Source organism: Podarcis filfolensis (genome assembly GCF_964270895.1).
Source record: "Podarcis filfolensis genome assembly, chromosome: 15".
NCBI lineage: Eukaryota > Metazoa > Chordata > Lepidosauria > Squamata > Lacertidae > Podarcis > Podarcis filfolensis.
Window position 1 is genome coordinate 26,694,665 of NC_139618.1, and position 21,392 is coordinate 26,716,056.

The 21,392-nt window shown below is 46.2% G+C and overlaps 1 protein-coding gene across 4 annotated transcripts in view; it reads right to left on the bottom strand.

Moving 5' to 3' along the window:
- ZBTB16 (zinc finger and BTB domain containing 16) overlaps positions 1 to 21,392 on the bottom strand; it is a 192,958-nt gene that overhangs the window by 13,901 nt on the left and 157,665 nt on the right. For all 4 annotated transcript variants that reach the window (XM_083588615.1, XM_083588616.1, XM_083588617.1 and 1 more), the window contains exon 5: positions 5,270 to 5,440. In XM_083588615.1, coding sequence (XP_083444741.1) covers positions 5,270 to 5,440 — 171 coding nt within the window. The remainder of the gene's footprint in view (positions 1 to 5,269; positions 5,441 to 21,392) is intronic.

The following is a 21,392-nucleotide window of genomic DNA, read 5'->3' on the forward strand; positions in this document are numbered from 1 at the left end:
TTTTGCCATCAGCTTCACCAATCTATTGCCCCTTCCCCTTCCCCTCCAGCACCTCCCCCCCTTTCCCCATATTGCTTCTTAAGGCAAGGAGGAAAAAAAGGTGAGGGTCTTCCAGCTCCTTTTAGCTTTTTTCCTTTATTCAGTTTTTTTTAAAAAATATATTTATTACAGAAGCCGAACGGAAGGACAATAAAGATAGATTGATCGCCCAAGACTTTGTTCATGAATATTTAAATATCGCTGATTTGTCTTGTCAGTGTAATTACAATCTTCTCCGGGCTTGGCGGATCCGACGACCACAAGTTTATGGTAAAGAATGGCCCCACTGTATTTCACTTGTCCCGTTGCAGATGTGCAGAGCTGCCAAGCGTGTAATGCCGCTCGCATTTCATACATTTTCCTCAGCTGCTGAAGGCTTAAGTCATCCACAATGACCTACGCTTTTTCATTATCCCCATGTCAAACCAAACTCGTGCCTGAGCATAAATTGTCCTTCTTGTTATAGACTTGCAGGCTGCCGCCTCCACTTCCTCTTTACAATGATATTTTACTCTCTTCCTTTTCTCTCCTCCCTCATCCTGCCGCCCTCTGCCCTCCCCTCCGTGGGCATCATCCCACCCCCTTTCCCCTCAATTACAGCACCCCCCCATATTGTTAATCTTTTCTTTTAAAAACGCAGCAACCTGATGTGTACTAACAACATGCACACCTTGTATTCCTTCTGCTGCAGAGAGGAGCAGGCTATGCAGAAGGGGCCCCCAGAGACAGGGAAGAACAGAAGAAGCTGCCTCATATTGAATTGGACCAATGGGCCCATCTAACTCAATATTGTTTACACTGACTGGCAGCAGCTCTCCGGGGTCTCAGGCCAGAAATCTCTCCCAGAATTAGCTGGAGACGCTAGGGACTGAACCTGGGACCTTCTGCATGCAAAGCCACATGCTCTACCACTGAGCCCACGGTCCCTCTTTCATCTACCCTAGGAGACAAAATTGTGGGCCAGCCTTGGCAGGTGCCAAACAATAATTTGGTGGTTGCCGAGACCACAAGAGGTGGGCTTTTGTCCCTAGCCCTGTGCTTTACCTGGAACACCCAGGATGAAGTTAAGGTTAGCCCCAGTGTTGCCCTCTCCATCTCCAAACTGGGGAGGAGACAAGTGCTGGGTTTCCAAGTGCTCCAAGCAAGAAAGGTAATGATCCTTAGGACTGTGTTGGAGCCTAGTGTGGCATAATGTGAACCTGACTGCTTTGGGCAAGCCACTAGTCCTCAACTTCAGCCCCTGAACCATATAAACCAACCTCATGGTGGTGGTGGGTAGCCTGAGGCCCCACAAACACTATGGGCTGTATTAAATGCTTGTGTTACTCAGAGGAGACCCACAGAAAATAATGGGCATGGGTAACTTAGGTATAATGATTTAAGTGGGTCTTTTCTAAGTAGAGCTTATTAGGATACAACCCTATTAAATGCTTCACACCAGAAAGAGTGCTATCAAACTCCTGCCATGGCAAAGAACCTGGATTCCCATTCAGTGCTGCCCTTTCTGATTCTCATGCTACTGATATCCATGCTTTCTGATTCCCACATGCAAACAAACAGCCTCCTCAAAGTCAGAGTGATTACACTTCTCTGTGTCAAATTATTATTGTGTTTTTTTTTCAGAAGACGCAACGTGCAAGCTTCGATGGCAATCAGATGGCAGTCACGTCTTCCAATTCCCAGTATTCTATGGAGGATTTCTGAGATTATTATTATTATTATTATCAAGTTAAAGAGAGAGAGAGAGAGAGTTCTCTCTCCATCTCTCTCTCCAACTTAGGCTCAACTGTTCTAAGCAGAGCATTGAAATTCCGGAGCCTGTATGAGCAAATTCAATTATAAAGCCAATCACATGCTAAATGAGCTTAAATCTGCACACTTGAAGTGCTCACACCAAAGACACCTGCTTTAGGAGCCATATAGAGGGAGGAAACTGGAGCTGCATTTGGGGTACTGTACACACACACACACACACACACACCAGCTGCCAGACAACAACGATAACAGCAAGAAAAATCCCATTTATGGCACGTTGATTAACTTTGCAAGGCCTCTTAATGAGGTTGACATTAAGTCCAGGACAAATGGGACTAATTAGAGCCCCCTCTGGCCGCTTGGCTGCACCTGTGACCCGGCCTCTCCATTGTTACCTGCTGCACTCGTGAGCCAGCTGAGTGGCCAATCCGGAGGCTTGTAGGCCACCTCGCTGGCGCAGCAAAGGGTCTTATTATACAGCCGGCCAAGTAAATCAGGGATCCGTCAATGCCAGCAGCTCGGTTGGCCCTGTGTACTGAACGCAGCTGCTGATGCTAAACACGCAGCCCTGGAAGCAAATGGGGACGGGGAGGATGGAATATTAATGAGGCAGAGCAGAAAGCCTGCGAGTGACGTGAGCATCGGCTAAGCTCTCGGAAAGAGCCGGAGAGGCAATCTTAACGTTGTGCAACTGTACGTCGCACAGAAGGAGAATAAAATCGACAGCCCAGAGGCTGAGAATGCAGGTTCTACATGAGCATACGAGGAGAGCAGGGGACTTTGTGCCAACACTGGATGGTGTTGGGTGGTGAAATGACAGAGTTCACATGAGGTGCCACGGTGCACTCACAGGTAGACTCCCCCTGGACAAGGAGGTTCCATTCAGCTATCCTGGCCAAGAGCATTGCTGCTCAGATACCTGTCCTTTATGAATTTGCCTTTTCCTTCCAAAAGGTTTTAGTGGCCATTGCTCCATCCTGACTAAAGCCCCACATCAAATTCCCAGCCACTACAAGGAGAAATGTGCAGCGTGAGGAAAGGAGAGACGTTTTCTAAAAGGGATGATATCTAAAGCATTGCTCTATATTCAGCCGCATCGGGAATTGTTTCCCAGAGCCAGAAGTTTCATCCTTCCCCGGGATTTGGCACTTAAAGGAACGGAGAAGGGAAAGCCCACACGTCAGTGGATTAATAGCATTAGCCCTCCTCCAATCGAAGGCAGCTTTCCAAAAGCACTTCCTGCTGCAATTTAAATCCCAATCTCATGCAGCACAGGTTGTTGTAATCCCATTAAGAGCGGGGGGGGGGGGTTGGCCTAGTGAGCTGTATCCAGCACCTTAAGCAGTTGAATTGTGATCACTTGCCCACTTATTAAGGTCATATGACAGATCACGTCTCAGCCCCACCTCTCATCTTCTGGCCCACAAACCGAATTTCCAGAGGCAGAAGTACAGCAATTATCAACTGCCTCAGGGAGGAGGAAAGCCAGATCTTGCTGGGCTCCCAACTCTCATTGTCTCTGGTCTGTCGGCCATGTTGATGGAAGCTGGAGTGCTGCACAATCTGAAGGGTCACAGGTTCCTCACCCCAAATTACAACTTTGAGAAGAGGCTGGGAAGGGAGTATCCAAAAGTTATCCTTGGCTTGAGAGAGGAAATGGTCCTTTCTCTGTATGGTGGACAGAGGCCTCTTGGAAATAAAGAATACCTCACACTAGGGATGTGGTGAGAAACTGAATGGGGGGGGTCTCACACAACGATGACCACTCCTGTTCTGTTCCTGACAAGTAGGATGGGGGGAGCAGGCTTCAAGTAAGGCCTGATCACCCTGACCTCTGAGTTTCGACCAGGTCTGCCTGCTCACCTCAGGGTCAACAAACCTGTCAGCATTTCATTTTCCCCGTCTTCAATTCATTTCTTCACATTCCCACATCAGTTTCCATTTTTTATAATAAAAAAATGAAAACGCTTCACCAACATTTTAGTGCAAATTCCTTCTAATATATACAGTGGTACCTCGGGTTACATGCGCTTCAGGTTACAGACTCTGCTTACTCAGAAATAGTACCTTGGGTTAAGAACTTTGCTTCAGGATGAGAACAGAAATTGCATGGCGGCAGTGCAGCAGCAGCGGGAGGCCCCATTAGCTAAAGTGGTGCTTCAGGTTAAGAACAGTTTCAGGTTAAGAACGGACCTCCGGAACGAATTAAGTTCTTAACCCAAGGTACCACTGTACATTCTTTTTCCGTATGCAATTTTGCAAAGTACACAGTCTTGCAAAGCAATGCATTTTGTTATCCTGCTTCCCCAGATATATTTGCTTTTATGCACACTCTATGCCAGTATACACATTTTGTGCAGATTACCAGGCTGAAGAACTACATTGCAAAATTCAGAAAAGTGCAAATTTCAACGTGTGGCTGCATTTTGGTTCGTGTCTTGTTTTGGAAAGGTAGTAAAGGTAGAGGTAGTAAAAGCCTAGGCAAGCCCTAGGCTCTGTGGTTTAACCCACAGCACCACCTGCATCTCTATTGGAAAGGTAGGTTCACCTTTAAATGCAAGCCAAATTGACGTTGTCCCCCACCCCACCTCATTACTCAGTCTGGTAGGGCAGGGAGGGGGTGGAGGCAGATGTTTTGGAGTGACCCTTTTCTGAAAGGGAAGAAGCTGGCATGGGCTTCCCTGGCACCCACAGAAGGAGGTTCCACATATTGAGTGGCACTGCCAACCCCTTTCTCCTTCCCCGCATACGATCTGTTGGCTTGGAAGTGGTGACAGGTGCTTTGCAAACTCAAAAACATCATGCAGGTGCCCAGAAGCAGCATCTCCAAACAGTAATTGTTTTATGGGCAGCGTAGAGTGGATAGCCTTTCTGGGAGCAATGGATTTCACAGAAATAGTTTTGTTGCAGGGAATCCTAAGTAAAGTTCTCGTTTAAACCACCAACAGTGTTTATGACGGATCCTAACGACTGTGCCTTTACTGGTGAAAATGTCAAGTATAATCCCTCTTTGAGTGCTTGCTAAATAAAGTACTGTTTCGTTTCGAACATGCCTCAACTTTACCTTATACCCAGAACTGGGAATTAGTTGCTCTGGGACCCCCAACACCAGGAGTCCTTGTTGCAGATCCATACAGTGGCGTAGTGTGGGGGGTGCAGGGGGGGCCGGCCGCACCGGGCGCAACATCTGGGGGTTAGGGTTAGGGGGCGCAAATCCACGGGTTAGGGGGCGCAAATTACTTGCCTTGCCCCGGGTGCTGACAACCCACCCTACGCCACTGGATCCATAATGTATCCCCTGCCACTCAGAGAGGATTCTTGGATTCACAGTTTGTTACAGGGAAGGAGGAACGAAGGATATACATCTCCCCATTCTCAGTGATGTTGCCTCACTCCCATCTTCACTGAGGGAGTTTGTCGCAGTTCCCGCAAGCCAGTCTAAGTTTAAGCTCCAACCCTTTTGTGGTCTGCTTACCTGTATGGGATCGCAGGTGCCTCTTGAGGGCTGTGTGGCTGGGGAAGGTGCGGTTGCACTCGCTGCAAATGTAGCTGCGCACTCCGGCATGCACCTCCATGTGCTGCTGCAGGGCGGTCTGTGTCTGGAATCGTTTCCCGCAGAGCAGGCAGAAGACGGCCATGTCTGAGCCTGGAGGGAGAGAAAGAGAGGAGTTCTCATCAGCTGTTTCCATTTTGTACCATGACTGAGCGAGTGGTCTAGACACCAGCAGCACAGCACGCGAGGCTGGATGGAACTGGGAGTAGAAGCTCGTCTTAAACTGCACCACAAGTTTCTAGACCTCATGGCTGTCAAGGTAAACGAAGGGAGGGCAGAGGAAGCAGCAGCTGAGACTTTAAAGAAATGGCTGTGTTTAAAAGCATGCAAAGAAATACAGTTCAAAATTCTACTAGCTGAACCATTCGTTCTGTTTTTGTCATCACGGAGAGAAGCCAGGAATTATGCAAAGTGCTGAAGTCACACCCTCTAAACACCGAAAATGTTATTCAGTCATTTCACTGGCTTTTTTAAAAAAATAAAGCAGGTTATTTCAAAGCCAAATTCAGTGACTTTTCTGCTGACCCCCAGAAATCTTGATGTACATGTGGCCCAACCCAGCATATTGGCTGTTCCCATGCCTATGTAGAAACAAGCAAATATTCAGATAAGCTTAATTTGTGACAGTTTATTCAGACTGCAACATTCGAACTGGAACTTCAGTTTGGTTTTGTGGGGAGTGGTGCAAACAAAGGTTTGCCAATGGCAAGATGGCTGCAGAAGCAGAGGGACACCTTACATCGTATGCACCAACACAAGTGACTTTTGATATAACTATCAAAAGGAGTAATCAGAAAAGCATATTAGAAAAACGTACGCCTCCACTAATGAAACCTGATTGCACTAGTTAGGAAGGAAATTAAGATAAAATAAAATAAAATAAAGGGCAAATTAAAAAAAAAAGAAGTAGAAGTGTTATGATGTGCACATGGTGGCTTTTAAATTTCATCAGCTGAAATTGGGAAGAGAATGCTTTTTTTCCTAATGTGCTTCCAGAATATCCATCTGCAAGAAGGAGGTAATTTTGAAGAAGTAAAATTAAAAATATTAACTATCACTTTAAAGATGCCTCTTTGCAGGAAAGTGGAGAGGAAAGCAGAGAAGAGCCCCTGGCTCTCTTTTCATCTGATGACTAGTTAACGACAACAGTAAGACTTTTACAATGTAACAGCAATCTGGAAATACATGGAAGCTGAAGACTTGCAGGAAGGTAAACAACACAGGAAGGAGGAGCAGTTTGGGGTATGGGGCATGGCTTACTTCCAAAACAGCAGCAGGCAAACCTACCAGTCTCTGACCCACCCCAAAGTTCTCCTTCCTTTCTTCAGAAACCCAACCCATATTCCTGGCCAGTTCTGGCCTTTGGGCAGGGCTGGCCCACTCAAGAGTTCAGGTGAGTTGATTGCTTCAAGCGGCAGAGCGCTCAGGGCAGGAGATCCCAAGGTCAATCTTTCTCTCCCCACCCTTGTTTCTTATGCCAGTCTTCACTCATCCTGTCTTCCCTGGTGCCCCATTTTGGCGTTTGCCTCAGGTGCTGAAATGTCTTGAGCCGGCCCTACCTTTGGGGACCTTAGCTCAATGGCTGAGGGCATGTTTTGCATACACAAAGTTCCAAGTTTAATCCCCAACATCTTCCGATATAACTAGAAAGGCTCCTGTCCAAAACTGCAGAGAGCTGCTGTAGACGACACTGAGCTGGAGGGACCAAACATTTGACTTGACTTAAGCCAAGCTTCCCATGTTTCCTCAAACACCAACTTTTGGAGTAGCTCCTCAGGAGGTGGAATGCCACAACTTTGCAGGAAGCAGCTAAGGATATTGTCTTTCTTAGTTTTGCCCATTAGAGGCAGAGCTGGCCTTTGGTTTAGGGAGAGTTTCAGACGTTTAGGGCTCTGGAAGCCCCAGCAAACAGCTGATTGTCACGACTTCAAAGCATTACACAGGGCTTTTTGCATGCGGTTTGCAACGAGCCACCTGCTGTGTTTTGAAGTCTATCCGATCAGCTGATCGCTGGTGCTTTAAAAGCCTGGTGATCACTGGGACTTCAGAAGCACTGCATGAAGGGCTCTTGGAGCTCTGATGACCAGCTGATTGGTGGCACTGCAGAAGCTCCCTTTGGCTCATCCCAGTCCTGATATCATGTGTGATGTCAGGTGATTGGCAGGTGGGCATGGCTCAGACAAATGGGGAGAGTGCAGCAGGCCAGAGATTCTCTACCCCATTCTGTAGGCTTGTTGACTGCCCAGGTGTGTCTGGATTTCTAACCTGAAATACATCTTTGTGAAATCTGAACATGAGGCATGCTTCCTGATTACTGACACCTTCCATGCTGATGGCCCACTCAACCCCTACGCATATTCAATCAGAAGAAATAGGTGGGGAAATAATATTCCCTCTTTCATCCCTTGCACTGCTTGAAATCCACTGGAGAAATGTCAGCCAAAGAGCTTACAAGCCTATGAACAAGAGACGTAAAGGTGTTCAATGGCCTGTATCCATAGAGGCAGTAAATCTGCCCCACGACCACATTCCAATATTTACACATCGTCAATAACAAATACCCAATGACCTTTGTGCTATTAAACAATTTGCTTTTGTTTATGCATAGTTGATTGTTCTGAAATGTATGAGTCAGTGCAAATTGCATTACCCAGGGAAGATTAAAGCGAGGAAACGCTGGCTTTTTTTGGAGGCCCATTAGAACGTGGGGAGGGTGGAAATAAAATTATCTCGAAAATTGTATTAGCGATTCATTAGCGACACCACACTATTGCAAGGTAAGCACCGGATCTGCACTGCCTTTAAAGGAAAAAGAAAGAAAAGAAACGAGAAGCAATTCACACTTCATTTACGTGCCAGAAATGAACCCTCCAGGAATACGTTTGCAAGGAATAGGGAGAGATGCCAATTGTTTCTATTGCAACAGCCAAATCGGGCTGAATGTCGGGTGGGGATTGCTACAGGACAGCATCCGCATGCCAGAACTGTGACTCTATTGCCACATTTAGTCCAGGTGAAAAGAAAGAGGCAATTTCTAGAAGCAATTTTTTTTTGGGGGGGGGGGTGCTCACTCAAAGGAAACAAGCTTCACGTTAGAGTAACAGCAGAATCTTATGGAAATTATATGTGCCCATTTTCATCTCCCAACACAGTCCCTGTTTCTATCAATTGCAGAATCTTGCACCTAAGGCCCCTTAGAACATAGAATGAGTCCTACTGCATCAGATCAAAGGTCCATTTAGTTCTGCAATCCACAGCAGCTCACTCGATGCTTCTGGGAAGCCCAGAAAAAGGGCATGATGGCAAGAGAGAGCCATCCCTGAGCATTATCAAATAGGCTAGAGATGATGGGAGTTGTACTACAACAGCACCTGTGGACCCAAAGCTGAAGAACAGTGAACTAGAACCTGGAGGTCAGGCCAAAATTTATATGACGATGCTGTCTGTTTAAATTGGCTAAAAGAGTGAATTGTATTAAAAGATAGTGATTTGTTAGATCTAGAAGGATTCAACAATCGTTATGGTTGGCATGCGTATTTAGCTTATGAAAAAGGGAAAGTACACAGGGGATTTATGAACCATGTCGTTAGGAAATCATCATATAAAACATCAACAAAATATAAGGATCTCCTAGAACCATCCCTGAGCATTGGCTAAGCAGGCTAGAGATGATGGGAGTTGTGCTACAACAGCACTTGTGGACCCAAAGTTGAAGAACACTGAACTAGAACCTGGGAGGTCAGGGTTCAATTCCCCACACTGCCCCTCAGCCTAACCTACCTCACAGGGTTATTTTTAGGATGGGGGGGGGGAATCAAGAGGGGGAGAACCCCTACCACTCACTTGCTCTTCCTCTTATTTCGGACATAGCCAAATAAACTTTTTTAAGGGGCTGTCACATGGGAAATGGAGCAAGCTTGCTTTCTGCTGTTCTGGAGGGTAGGACTCAAACCAATGGCTTCAAGTTAAAAGAAAGGAGACTCTGACTAAACATCAGGAAGAACTTTCTGACAGTAAGAGCTCTCCTTCCTTGGAGGTTTTTCAGCAGAGGTTGGATGGCCATCTGTCATGGATGCTTTTGCTGAGATTTTTGCATTGCGGGGGGGGGGGGGGGGGGTTGGGCTAGATGACCCTCAGGGTCTCTTCCAACTCTACAGTTCTATGATTCTATGCATATTATGCCACCTTCTTGGAGCTTCTTGGAGGAAAGGCAGGATAGAAATGTAACAATAAAAAACCCCAAACAAATAGTTCTCTCCCACTGTGGTTTTTGGGGTTCACTGGCAGATAGTTTCATTTACTCTTCACAACCAACAGCCACAGACAGACTTCTCGTCCTCTGTGCCTTTGCCCAATTCTGTCAGGAAGCCATCTAATCTAGTGGCTGTTTCCACATCTTGCACCTGCAAGTCCAAAAAAATGAAATACTTCCTTTTGTCTCATAAAAAGGATCCCTCTTCTCTCTGACATCCACCCATGCACCCTTCAAAGAAAGAGATGCTCAGGCACTTGCTGGAGCAGGCTTCCTCAACCTCGGCCCTCCAGATGCTTTTGGCCTACAACTCCCATGATCCCTAGCTAGCAGGACCAGTGGTCAGGGACACTGGGAACTGTAGTCTCAAAACATCTGGAGGGCCGAGGTTGAGGAAGCCTGTGCTGGAGTCACCGTAAAATCTGTTTCCACCTGTGTATAACCACACGTGCTTAGACCTTTAAGGGGATCCAAGAGAGCAGAGCAAGAGAGCAGCACAGCTGGAGGCGATTCCAGGTGCTTTCACCTTCCGAGCGAAAGGCTCTCATTACCCTGCATCGTAAGTGCCGACTTAATCAGGGAGAGGGACCTCTAAATAGAAACAGGCTTTTTTGGGTAACAATTTGCAGAACAAGAAATGTGTCAGTGCTGGGGAGGAAAGTAGAGAGGTACTATGAAGTCAATAAACCCAAAAGGAACCTCACTGCTCTTGATGTGGGCTTTTGCAGCATTTTCCCTACCTCTCCAGGGCACGCGGAAGAACACAGAAAGGTTGCAAACATTCTCAGAACTCAGAGACTCTGCACTTCTTAAATAGGTACCTATACCAATTTCTGGGTTGCCAACTGATCTGACTTACCTTGCTCTTTTGCTTTTAAAGACAGTGTGTTATGTGGAAATGCTATGGGAAGGGCTGCAGCTCATGAACATGAACATTTTGTTCATGTGGAATATCCCAGGTTCAGTTCCTGCCACATCCAATCTCTGACAGCGGCCAGTCAGAGTTGACGGTACAGTGGTGCCTCAGGTTACAGATGCCCCAGGTTACAGATGTTTCAGGTTACATACGCTTCAGGTTACAGACTCCGCTAACCCAGAAATAGTACCTCGGGTTAAGAACTTTGCTTCAGGATGAGAACAGAAATCGTGCAGCGGTGGCACAGCGGCAGCAGGAGGCCCCATTAGCCAAAGTGGTGCTTCAGGGTAAGAACAGACCTCCAGAAAAAATTAAGTTCTTAACCCGAGGTACCACTGTACTGAACTAGATGGACTTGGTATAAGGCAGCTCCTGATGTTTGTTCCTAATCACGGGGGAGTTTCTTGTGGCATAGAGAAGTAACATGATCTCTTGCTAATGCCTGAAGACAGTGGAGCATCATCCACTGAGGTGAGTGGGCACTGACCCACCAAACTCAGTCTTCCCCGAGCCAAACCCCCACCTGCTTGCCTTCTTACAACCTGTCACGGGGATGGCCCTGGCTGTCAGCTTCCTCCTCAGTCTCCATTTGGTCGTTGCAGAACTCAGCAACATGAGAAGAGCCTGCTAGATCAGGCCAATAGCCCTAATGCCAGATTGGGCTGCATGCTGCCATTACTGATGGGAAATCAAATGGAGTGTGAGGAGAGGGTGACATAAATGCTCTTAAGAATGCCCTGTATTCATAAGCATACTGCCTCTGGCAGTGGAAGTAGAGCATAGCCATCAGGGTTCTCCTGACAGCCTTTCCAGGAGAAGGGAGGTAAAGAGTCTAGAACAGGCACCTCCAAACTCAGCCCTCCAGATGTCTTGGGACTACAACTCCCATCATCCCTAGCTAACAGGACCAATGGTCAGGGATGATGGGAATTGTAATCCCAAAACATCTGGAGGGCCGAGTCTGGGGATGCCTGGTCTAGAATTTGTTGGCTCTACCTATGGTTGCCTTCCCTGCCTTCTGCCTACTAGTCCCGTTGGACAGCAGCCAGCCCTCACCAGACAGCCACAACAGCTAATGTTGGGTGGCTAGGAACTGGGATCTTAAATATTCCATGGTGTCACAGAGCACGGCTTGGCCGAGGAATTCAGGGCACTGGGAGAAAATCAAAATGGTAGTCACTGCATTTAGGTAAGCTTAAAATTAGGAGACCGGGACCCACCAGTGTAGGTGATGGTTAGAAAGTTGGACTAGGAGCTAGGAGAGCAGGATTTAGACTCTCAGCCTTAAAGCTCACTGGGTGACCTTTAGCCAGTCGCTATCTTACAACCTAACCAACCTCTTCTTTTTTAAAAAAGAAATTTCATTCATTTTTAAAACAAAGACAAAATACAGACAGCATCAAACATACTGATACAAAAAGGGGGAAAGCAAAGCTAGGTAGATGGAAGGGAAGGGAAGGTACAGGGTTATTCTGAAGATAAAGTAGAGAAGGTAGGAACCATGCATGGCACCTTCATGGAGAAAAGGTGGCCTGTAAATGTGGTAGCAATGGTAGGGCACCCATAGAGGGCACTTTCCCCAGGACCCTTCAAACCTGGAACCAGTCCTGTGGTGACATCTCCCCACTCCCAGCCAAAACTCACCACCGAACCAATCCTTCTCAAATAACTCTGTTCATGGGGTGGGGATGGAGAAAACTCTTATGAATGCAAGCTGCTTCCTTGTGCCCCAGCGACCGTCGATGCATCGGGTAAAACCTCCTTTTTCATTCAAGGATGTGCCTGCCCCCTCTTCTACACAAAACCCTGCAGCACGCCGGCTCCGTGGGAGACAGGTTTCTGTCTGCATCTTAAGAGGATGCAAAAGAAGCTGGGCTGACAGCAGAATGTACAGTTCAACTCCCCCACTCCCGACGTTCTCTTTATCTCTCTCTCTCCCCCACACCCCGATTTGTAACAAACACTTTCTCCTCCATTCCTCTTTTGGAAGTGCCCCCCTCCCTTGCCAGTGGCACCACTCTGGCCTGCATTCCAGCTATTTTCCGCCTTGTGTTGTCGATACAGTGTGTATCGCTATGCGCACACACTTCACAGCTGATGTACGGCAGATGCTTTTCCATACTTTGACAACCGCCCCAAAAAGCCTCGAACAAAAGCAGGCTGAGAAGAGTCTTTATTGGCAGCTATTGCACATGGCTAGTGTTGGCCCCTAAGAACAGGCAAGGAAGGGTCAGTACAAGGATACATGGTTCCTTCCTATCGAAAAGTCCTGCAAACCTCAAAAAGCTTGCAGAGTCTCATATCGCCTTAGATAGGTCTCCCCAAAATGCCACTGCAAATTATTTTCTTCTCTGTGCTTTTTTGGGGGTGGGTGGGTAGGGGCTAGATAAGGTGTATTCGTGGATTGTGAATGGAACAGGTCAAATATCTACACACATTTATTTTTTAAGGCAAAGGATTATGCCCAAGTTCCATGACTGTGATCTTTCCAGAGGTGAAGATAAAATCTTGCCACTTTGCTGCCATCTGAACTTATTCTTTTCTTCCCCTTTCAATTTATATCCCACCACGGGCTCCAGAAAGCCTCAGGGTGGCTTTGTGAGGAGCAGACACACAAACACATTTCATTACACAGCACCTACAGTAAACAAATTTGTCAGCTCGCTTGCTCATTAAACTGGGTGCTTTCCCCCCAATCCTCCTCCACTACCTGGTGCTGGAGGGATTTATTGGTACTTGTACAGCAAAAGTAACAACGAATGGATTTACTAATTTTGTCAATCCTTTCAAGGTAGGGTGGAGGAAAACAAAGTTCCAGAACACAGACTTCCGACAGCAAGCCGAATACTAACACATGGCAGGATTGGTTGCTAAACGGTTTTGATTCTCTGCTCTCCGTCCTCTTTCCCCACAGTCTCAGATATGACCGGTCTGTTGTACCATATCTTCTCCATGAAAACACATCTCATGAGGTGACTGTTCACTTCTAAAGATGCAAATACCTGAGCAGAGGGAAAGCGGAATGATTCTGAAGCTTTTGGACCCTACCAGGACGGCAGGCAAAGATGACACTTTGGGAAGAACTAATGAGGCAGAGAATTAAAAACACACATTAAGAGACACGGCAGAGCTCGGCAGTATCCCGCTCTTATCTGCTTCTCAGTCCTCAGTAAAGGCAAAAACAAAACCACACACAGCCAATGGCAAGCTCTCCACAGCCTTCCCAAATCCACCCTCCTCCCCTGGAACAAAAGTCCTCGCACCCACAAAGGAGTAAATCCCACGAGGTATGCAGCCCTCTGGTCTGTAACTTTCAAAATGACAGCAGGATCGGGGCAAAGGTCAGTGGGTCTGAGGCCCTGCGCACCTCAGCCAGCTGTGGTGTGGAGGCCCTGAGCCGGCAGGACGCCTGGCCGCAGAAGTCTCCCGTAAGTAGCACCCGCTGAGGCCGTGAATAAAGGTCGCCAGCGGGAGTGGAAGGCAGGACAAAGGCGGCAGGCCAGTGCGCAGGCCTGGAACAAATCTACGGTGGCACCGCGGGGTCCTCATTTGTGAAACTAATTGGCCCCCGATTTGAAGGGGGGGGGGGGAGAACCACGCAACCTGGACCTGTTTCAACAGCCAAGAGTGCTAGAGAGCAGTTGCCACATGCAAACAGTGATGACGACAAAACAGCCCACGAGAAAGGACTAGAATTTTGTTTTTCATGCCAAAGGGAAAGACACGCCGAACAGGGAAAAACATGAGTCACTTTGTGGCATTTGTCCACTACCGTGGGGCTGGACCCACGCTTCTCCAGCAGTGAGTTACCCACTCTTGGGGAGAACACAGCCGAGATGGTGGCAGTTTCCGCATCATCTAATTTCCAAGGAGATTTTGGGACATGGCGAGAAAGTCCTGGTGTACATGGACTCCATGTCCTCTCCCTCCTCTGCCCAGATGTCCTAGTGGTGAAAGGACCCAGTGCCTGGCCTACAAGGCTCTTGGTTTGAGGTCTTTGCAGTGCTTGACACAAACTGGTGCCCTCCCTTTGTTGCTGGACTCCATCTCCCATCAGCCCTGGGCAGCATGGCCAACGGTCAGGAACAATGGGCACTGTAGATCAAAAAAACACTTGGAGGGCACCCCATTGGCTACTCCTGGTCTAGCACAACACAACTTTACAGTGGTACCTTGGTTCTCAAACTTAATCCATTCCAGAAGTCCATTCCAAAACCAAAGCATTCCAAAACCAAGGTGCGCTTTCCCATAGAAAGTAATGCATAACGGATTAATCCAGTCCAGACTTTTAAAAACAACCCCAAAAACAGCAATTTAACATGAATTTTACTATCTAACGAGACCATTGATCCATAAAATGAAAGCAATAAACAATGTACTGCAGTCACACAATCAATCAATCAGTAGCTGAACTGGCTTCCACACAGTCACAAAAACAAAACAAAAAGCCGCAAAAACAGAAATGCAAAATAAATAGCAAAAACAGACAGACCTCAGTGTAACGCTCAAAACGGAAGTATGGCACTCAAAACGGAGCACGTTCGGCTTCCGAAAAGAGTTCGCAAACTGGAACACTTCCTTCCAGGTTTGCAGTGTTTGGGTTCCAAGTTGTTTGAGTACCAAGGCGTTTGAGAACCAAAGTACCACTGTATTCATATGTCTTATAATAAACAACTCTTCAGATCTGCATCAGGGACATTGGATGGGAACAAAGATGGTACAATTCCCCAGTTAAGTGGTGACCAGTTATAATGTACTGCTTCTTCCAGTTCCAGGCCTTTTTCACAAATTCCAAATGAAGAAATCACCAGATCCAGACCCAAGAATTCTAAAATAAATGGGCAAAAATATGTAACTTATACCTAAAAGGATCAGCCTCCATACCTAAGAACTAGGAAGTGGCCACTACAGCATCTCTCTTCTTTTTTTTTAGGGGTTCAGAGATGGGAGGCTGTAAAATAACAGGCTGGTTAGCTTAAAGCCTGTTCTGGGAAAAGTGGAAGAAAGCATAGCTAAAGACAGAATGACAAAGCATATAGAAGAACAAGTCTTGCTGAAGAAGAATCAGCATGGCTTCTGCAAGGGTAAGTGCTGTCTCATGAAAAAAAAATTTGAGAGTGTCAACAAGTATGCAGATAGAGGTGACCCAGTTGACACTTGTGTACTTAGTCTTTCAAATAACTTTTGACAAAACACTTCACCAAAGACTTCTAAGGAAGCTTAGCAGTCCTGGAATAACAGGACTGGTCTCCTTACAGATCTGTAACATATTATGGAACAGGAACTGGAGAACAGGAATAAGTGTACAGTTTTCCCCATGGAGGGATGCAGAAATTGCAGTATTGGGACTGGTGCTTTCTAACTGGTTCATTAGAAGTGAGCAGAGGCAGCCAAGTTTGCTGATCATATCAAATTATTCAGGGTATTAAGAAGAAAAGGAGATTGGAAAGAGCTCCAAGAAGGCAATATCATAATGCTATAATTTATGGTGTGACTACTCTTGAAATACTGTGTTCAGGTTTGGTCACCACACCTCAAAAAGGATATTCTGGAGCTGGAAAAGTTGCAGAAGAGCACAACCAAAATGATTAAGAGGGTGGAGCAAATCTCCCATGAGGAAAGAATGCAGCATTTGGGACTTTTTAGTGTAGAAAAATGGCAAGCTGAAAAGACTACTACACCATAAATTAAAGAGCTTTCTCTGTAGCATTTGAGTGGAACACCAGTCATTTGCCTGAAGGTCCCTATCTCTTACTGTGCATGGCAAGGGCAGGTGGCGCCTGGGACCTGTTTGCAGTTTTCATCTGGGGGGCTATTATTTTTCTGCCAAACCACTGCTGGGTTGGTTAGGATCAAGGATAAAGCCCTCTCATTTCCCTGCAGCTCTTTAAGAACTGAGAAGATGAAGTGGGTTTTCATATTCTATAGGCTATATCCAACACAGCTGTACATTAAAGTCACTTAGCTGAATACTTGTTCCGCTGTTGAAATGTTCTGAGCCAGCAGAATATTGTTCATAGGATCATAGAATTGTAGGGTTAGAAGAGACCCTCAGGACCATCTAGTCCAAACCCCTGCAATGCAGGAATATGCAGTTGTCTCATATGGGGATCAAACCAGCAACGTTGGTATTATCAGCACTGCACTCTAACCAACTGAGCTGGGCAAGAGAAGGCCCAAGTAGGTTGCTGGTAACTTGGTTGTACAATAGACTCTGCAATCTGTTACGCAATGGGTTCCTAGGTCTCGTGGAACCTGGGAAGGAGAGAGGCTCAGAGACCCAAAGGAGGTGGGTTTTCCAGAAGACCGAGCATTCTGAAAAGGACAAAGGGCTACATCGTTTTCTGAACTGCTTCTCCTGGCTCCCCTTGCCCAACTTTGGCAGATGTTCAGCCGAGAGAAAGACCGAAGGGGCTGGCTGGCATCACTCCAAGAAATAAAAAGCTTTTCGTAAGCCAAAGCCGTGTGGAGGTGACACGGGGGCTTGACCCAATTCATGGCAACCGCCAAGGCTGTTTGTCTAGACTCTCGCGGTCTTGCCAACTGCTGGCACGGCGCCCTTTGCAGCATTGTCCTTTGAGGTCGGCGTTGGATCTGCCACGTGGCAGAGAGGGGACACCTATTCCCACGACAACCTGGAGGTATTTAAACAAGAAGAGAGCATCGTTTTGCAGGCTAAGGCCAGGGCAAGGCAAGAAGCAGCAGGCATAAGCTCCAGGAAGGAAGGTGCAAGCCCAACCCTGAGAGAGCTTTCCTAGTAATAAGGGTAGTTTGAGAATAAGGAAAAAATCATTAGGAATGTCTGTAGGATCTGCTCCTTGGGGGCATTAATGGAAGGAGAACATCCTACCCCCCCCCCCCCGGACTGGGGTTGGGACTAGATTGGCAACTAGATGGAAAGTAGGCCAATATAGTACAGAACATAGGAGGGACAGGTCAAGAGGATATTGTGAATTGGGTTTCGGGTTGTTGTTTTCTAAAGTAAATTCAAATATTTGGAAAAACATTTATTAAAAAAATATAATGGAACTTTTTCTGTGGCATTTCAGGGGCAGAACAAATGGGTGTAGCAATTCTTAACTCATTCAGGGATATCTTAATGCACCTACTTTAGATTGGATCGAGAAGGGCATCCACGAGAAACTTTCATCTGATTTTTTTTTCTCCTGGTGCTACACCGAACTGGGCACTCCAGGAGCAAAAAACAAACAAGTGAAAACAAGACATGTCCATCAAGAATCCCAATTCTGGTTTAATAATTGGAAATACTGTCCATTTCACTTAAATGCACCCTTCTAGCTCTGTGTTGAGACTCTTCACACAACAGTATTGAGGCCGATGAGTGAAGGTGTGAGGTATAAAAAGTAGAGGCAAGGAGGTTTGTGAGCCTTTAAAAGAAGAACAAAGCTATAACTCACGTCGTTCACTTTTACCAGTTGCTCTTCCAGAGGTGTGTGGAGCACAGCAATTAGAATGGAGGCTCAAACTCCAAAGGAAGAGGGCGCCATTTTGTCTGTATTATATCCCATGTACTTCAGCTCTAGTTAGCTCAACCTATTTATTTCTTTTTTTAAGAAACCCTACCTCTTTGTGGAAATCAGAAAGGTCCTCTTTTGCCCTAGAGAGGTGTGTGTGCAGGGTGGAATAAATTTGTCTAGGCGACACACATCCCATTAAAAAGTTAAGTCCGGATCCTATGTCTCCATGCTATCATGTTTAATATGCAGAAGGCAGGCCCAAAAAACATGTCTTTCTTTCCTTGCCTTCTCCTCACCACATGTTGAAACTGGGAAAAGAGAGATTCTATGCAAAACACAAAACAAATTAGCGTTGTTCCAAAGATACGTTTTGATATTTGAATGCTGTGGCAGTGAAAGAGATGGGGAGGGTGAGAAAATTGCCCCCCTCAATAAGCAAACAGCCACCTAAACCAACAGTGTGGGGGGGGGGAGAAATGAGAGAAAGGGGGAATGAGAAAAACCACAGACAAGAGATGGAGAGAGAGAGAGAGAGAGAGAGAGAGAGAGAGAGGTGGACTTATTCATTTCGTTGACGTTTTAATGGTTTTTCCTCCCTTTCCCCCCTCCAGAAGATGATTACAAATTAAGCAGCATTTAAACGCTTTTTACTGTCAACAATTAAAATGGGAGAAGGGAAAAGTGTAGCGGCCATTCATTTCCACGGTAACGCCGCTATCAGAGAACACCAAGGGGCCTCGCCTTTACTGTACGCCACACAATGGCCAAAAGAGAAAGAGGGAGAAGTATACCATTAATTTTGTAGGACATTCAAAAGCAAATTAAAATATAAAAAGCTCCAGGCACAAAGATAGATATGAAGAAAGGGGGGCGGGCAGGACAGGTCAAGCTTGCGGAATTAAAGTCTTAACAACAGGGAGAGCTTTTAGGACAGCCTTATAACATTTCACTCAATAGCCACCTTTTTTCATCTTTCTTGCTTTTTCTGTGTGTCGGGTGGAGAGGGGTGTGTGAGATGCAGGTGGGGGGGGAAGAGGGGTTAGGTGTGTGAATGCACCTATGAGAGGGAAATGCATACCGAACGTCGATCTTTTTCTCAAAGTCAGCAGGAGCAAAACATTTAATATGGTACATGTGAACAATGACGGGGTCCACAGCACACACACAAAAAGCAACAGTCTGCTACCAAAATTAATTTTTTTGAATGTGACGTTAAAGTGGTTACTAGGGAGAGTGAGAGGTTTTTGCTGCGTGGGAAAGGGGGGGGGGAAGGTCCACAGCAACCCACGATCAATCCATGCATGAGTGCTTTAAATAACAGGTGATTTGGAAAACAGTTTTTACCACACTGATGCTCACTTGAAAGAAAGCTGGTGGCAGAAAAGTATTTCAAACAATACTTGGGAGGTATGAGAACACCGACTGTCATTCCCTTCCTTTAGAATCCCAAAGAAGAAATCTCTTTCCTTGGTTAGCCACTGGACTTTTAGAAGATGAAAAATGGGAGGTTTCAAATGCCCTCCTCTATCCAGCCTACTTCCAAGTCTGAGATGCAGACAGCCACGTAGAAACAAGTATATATATATTTTTAAGTCAAGTGTCTACTCACTCCACCTTTCTTTTCAAAAAGTCGAGGTCTAATTGGTTAAATGCACCCCAGCTTTGTGGAGACCAGAAAGGTCCTTTCTTGCCTTAGAGGGGTGTGTGTGTGTGTGTGTGTGTGTGTGAATAAATATGTCTGGGGACACACATCCCATTAAAAGTTAAGCCAGCCGCGTATGCCGCCGTGCCGTCATGTTTAATATGCAGAAGGCAGGCCAAAGGCATAAAAGAGACACGTCCCCTTTAAAAGGAAATATAATTTACAGTGTGCAGCCAGCCGCGCCATAGTTCCAATCTCGTTTACTATAGAGAAAACTCTGCTAGCTGCTCTGTATCCCACAAATCCGATTTAATCAGACAAGCCAGCCAGCGTGGCTTGAAGTAAAAACGGATAATTAGTAAACAGAGAGCTACTTCAGTGCTTCATTGGCATTCGAGGCGGGCTACTGTGTCGCATTTAAAATGCAGTCTGATGAAGTTTACAAAATCAAACCATTTGTTACTCCTATTGAAGAGGCTTCGGGCCACCTCGCAATTAAATTGGAATTAGTGCTCGGAATGAGATACAGCAAATTCATACTAAAAAGGGATCTGACTTTGAGACATTTGACTTCAAGTCTTCTTACACACACACACACACACACAGAACAAAAAAAAGCAAGCAAGGAAGAACACATGCACACAGACTGCATATGTGTATTTATGGGGGATTGTGCTTGTGGAAATGGGACTTGGGTTAGTTTTGTGGTAATCAGCTCCTAGCCAGGGCTGCATTCACAAGAAACGAAGGCTAGAGGGTTACTCACTTGGGCACCAAAAGTTTCCCCCCTGCACCAGGATGTGAAGTCATTACAAGATACAGAAAAGTCTGCCGATTCTCCTTTGATACCTCCTAACCATATAAACCACCCTGGACTCTGCATTCATCATCTGAGGTCCTTCTTCATGTGACACTTCCATATGAGGTCCAGAGGGTGACAACACAAGAACGGGCCTTCTCTGTAGTGGCTCCCCTTCTGTGGAATGCTCTCCCCAAGGAGGCTCACTTGGCGCCTTCACTACAAATTTTTAGGCGCCAGGCGAAAACGTTGCTTTTCAACCAGCCCTTGGGCTGATTAGTATTCTACAGCCTTTTAGACTTGCCTGTGGGAAGGGGGGGGGGTTACGGTTTTGCTGTTTTGTTTTACTTATTTACTTGTTCTTATGCATCGTTCTGCCCAGACACTGAGGTCCAGTGCCGAGGGCCTTCTGGCGGTTCCCTTGTTGTGAGAAGCCAAGTTACAGGGAACTAGGCAGAGGGCCTTCTTGGTAGTGGCACCTGCCCTGTGGAACACCCTCCCACCAGATGTCAAAGAGAGAAAGAACTACCAGACTTTTAGAAGACATCTGAAGGCAGCTCTGTTTAGGGAAGCTTTTAATGTTTGACAGACTATTGTATTTTAATATTTTGTTGGAAGCTGCCCAGATGGGTGGGGTATAAATAATAAATTATTATTATTATTATTATTATTATTATTATTATTATTATTAATTCTATGAACCGCCCTGAGATCTGATGATGAAGGGCAGTATGTAAATCGAATAAAACAAACCAACAAACCTTGGTATTCCCTCCCAGAACACCTACAATGTAGCTCGCAAGGCTAGGATCCGATAAGGTTCTGACCCACAGAGCCAAGGTTCCCTACCTCGCCTTCCTTTCTTCTTGCAAAGCCCACCTCTACTATGAAGCCTTTGGGCTCAATCCAGGTATAGTCAGCATGGTGCCCTCCAGGTATTCCTGGACTCCAACTCCCT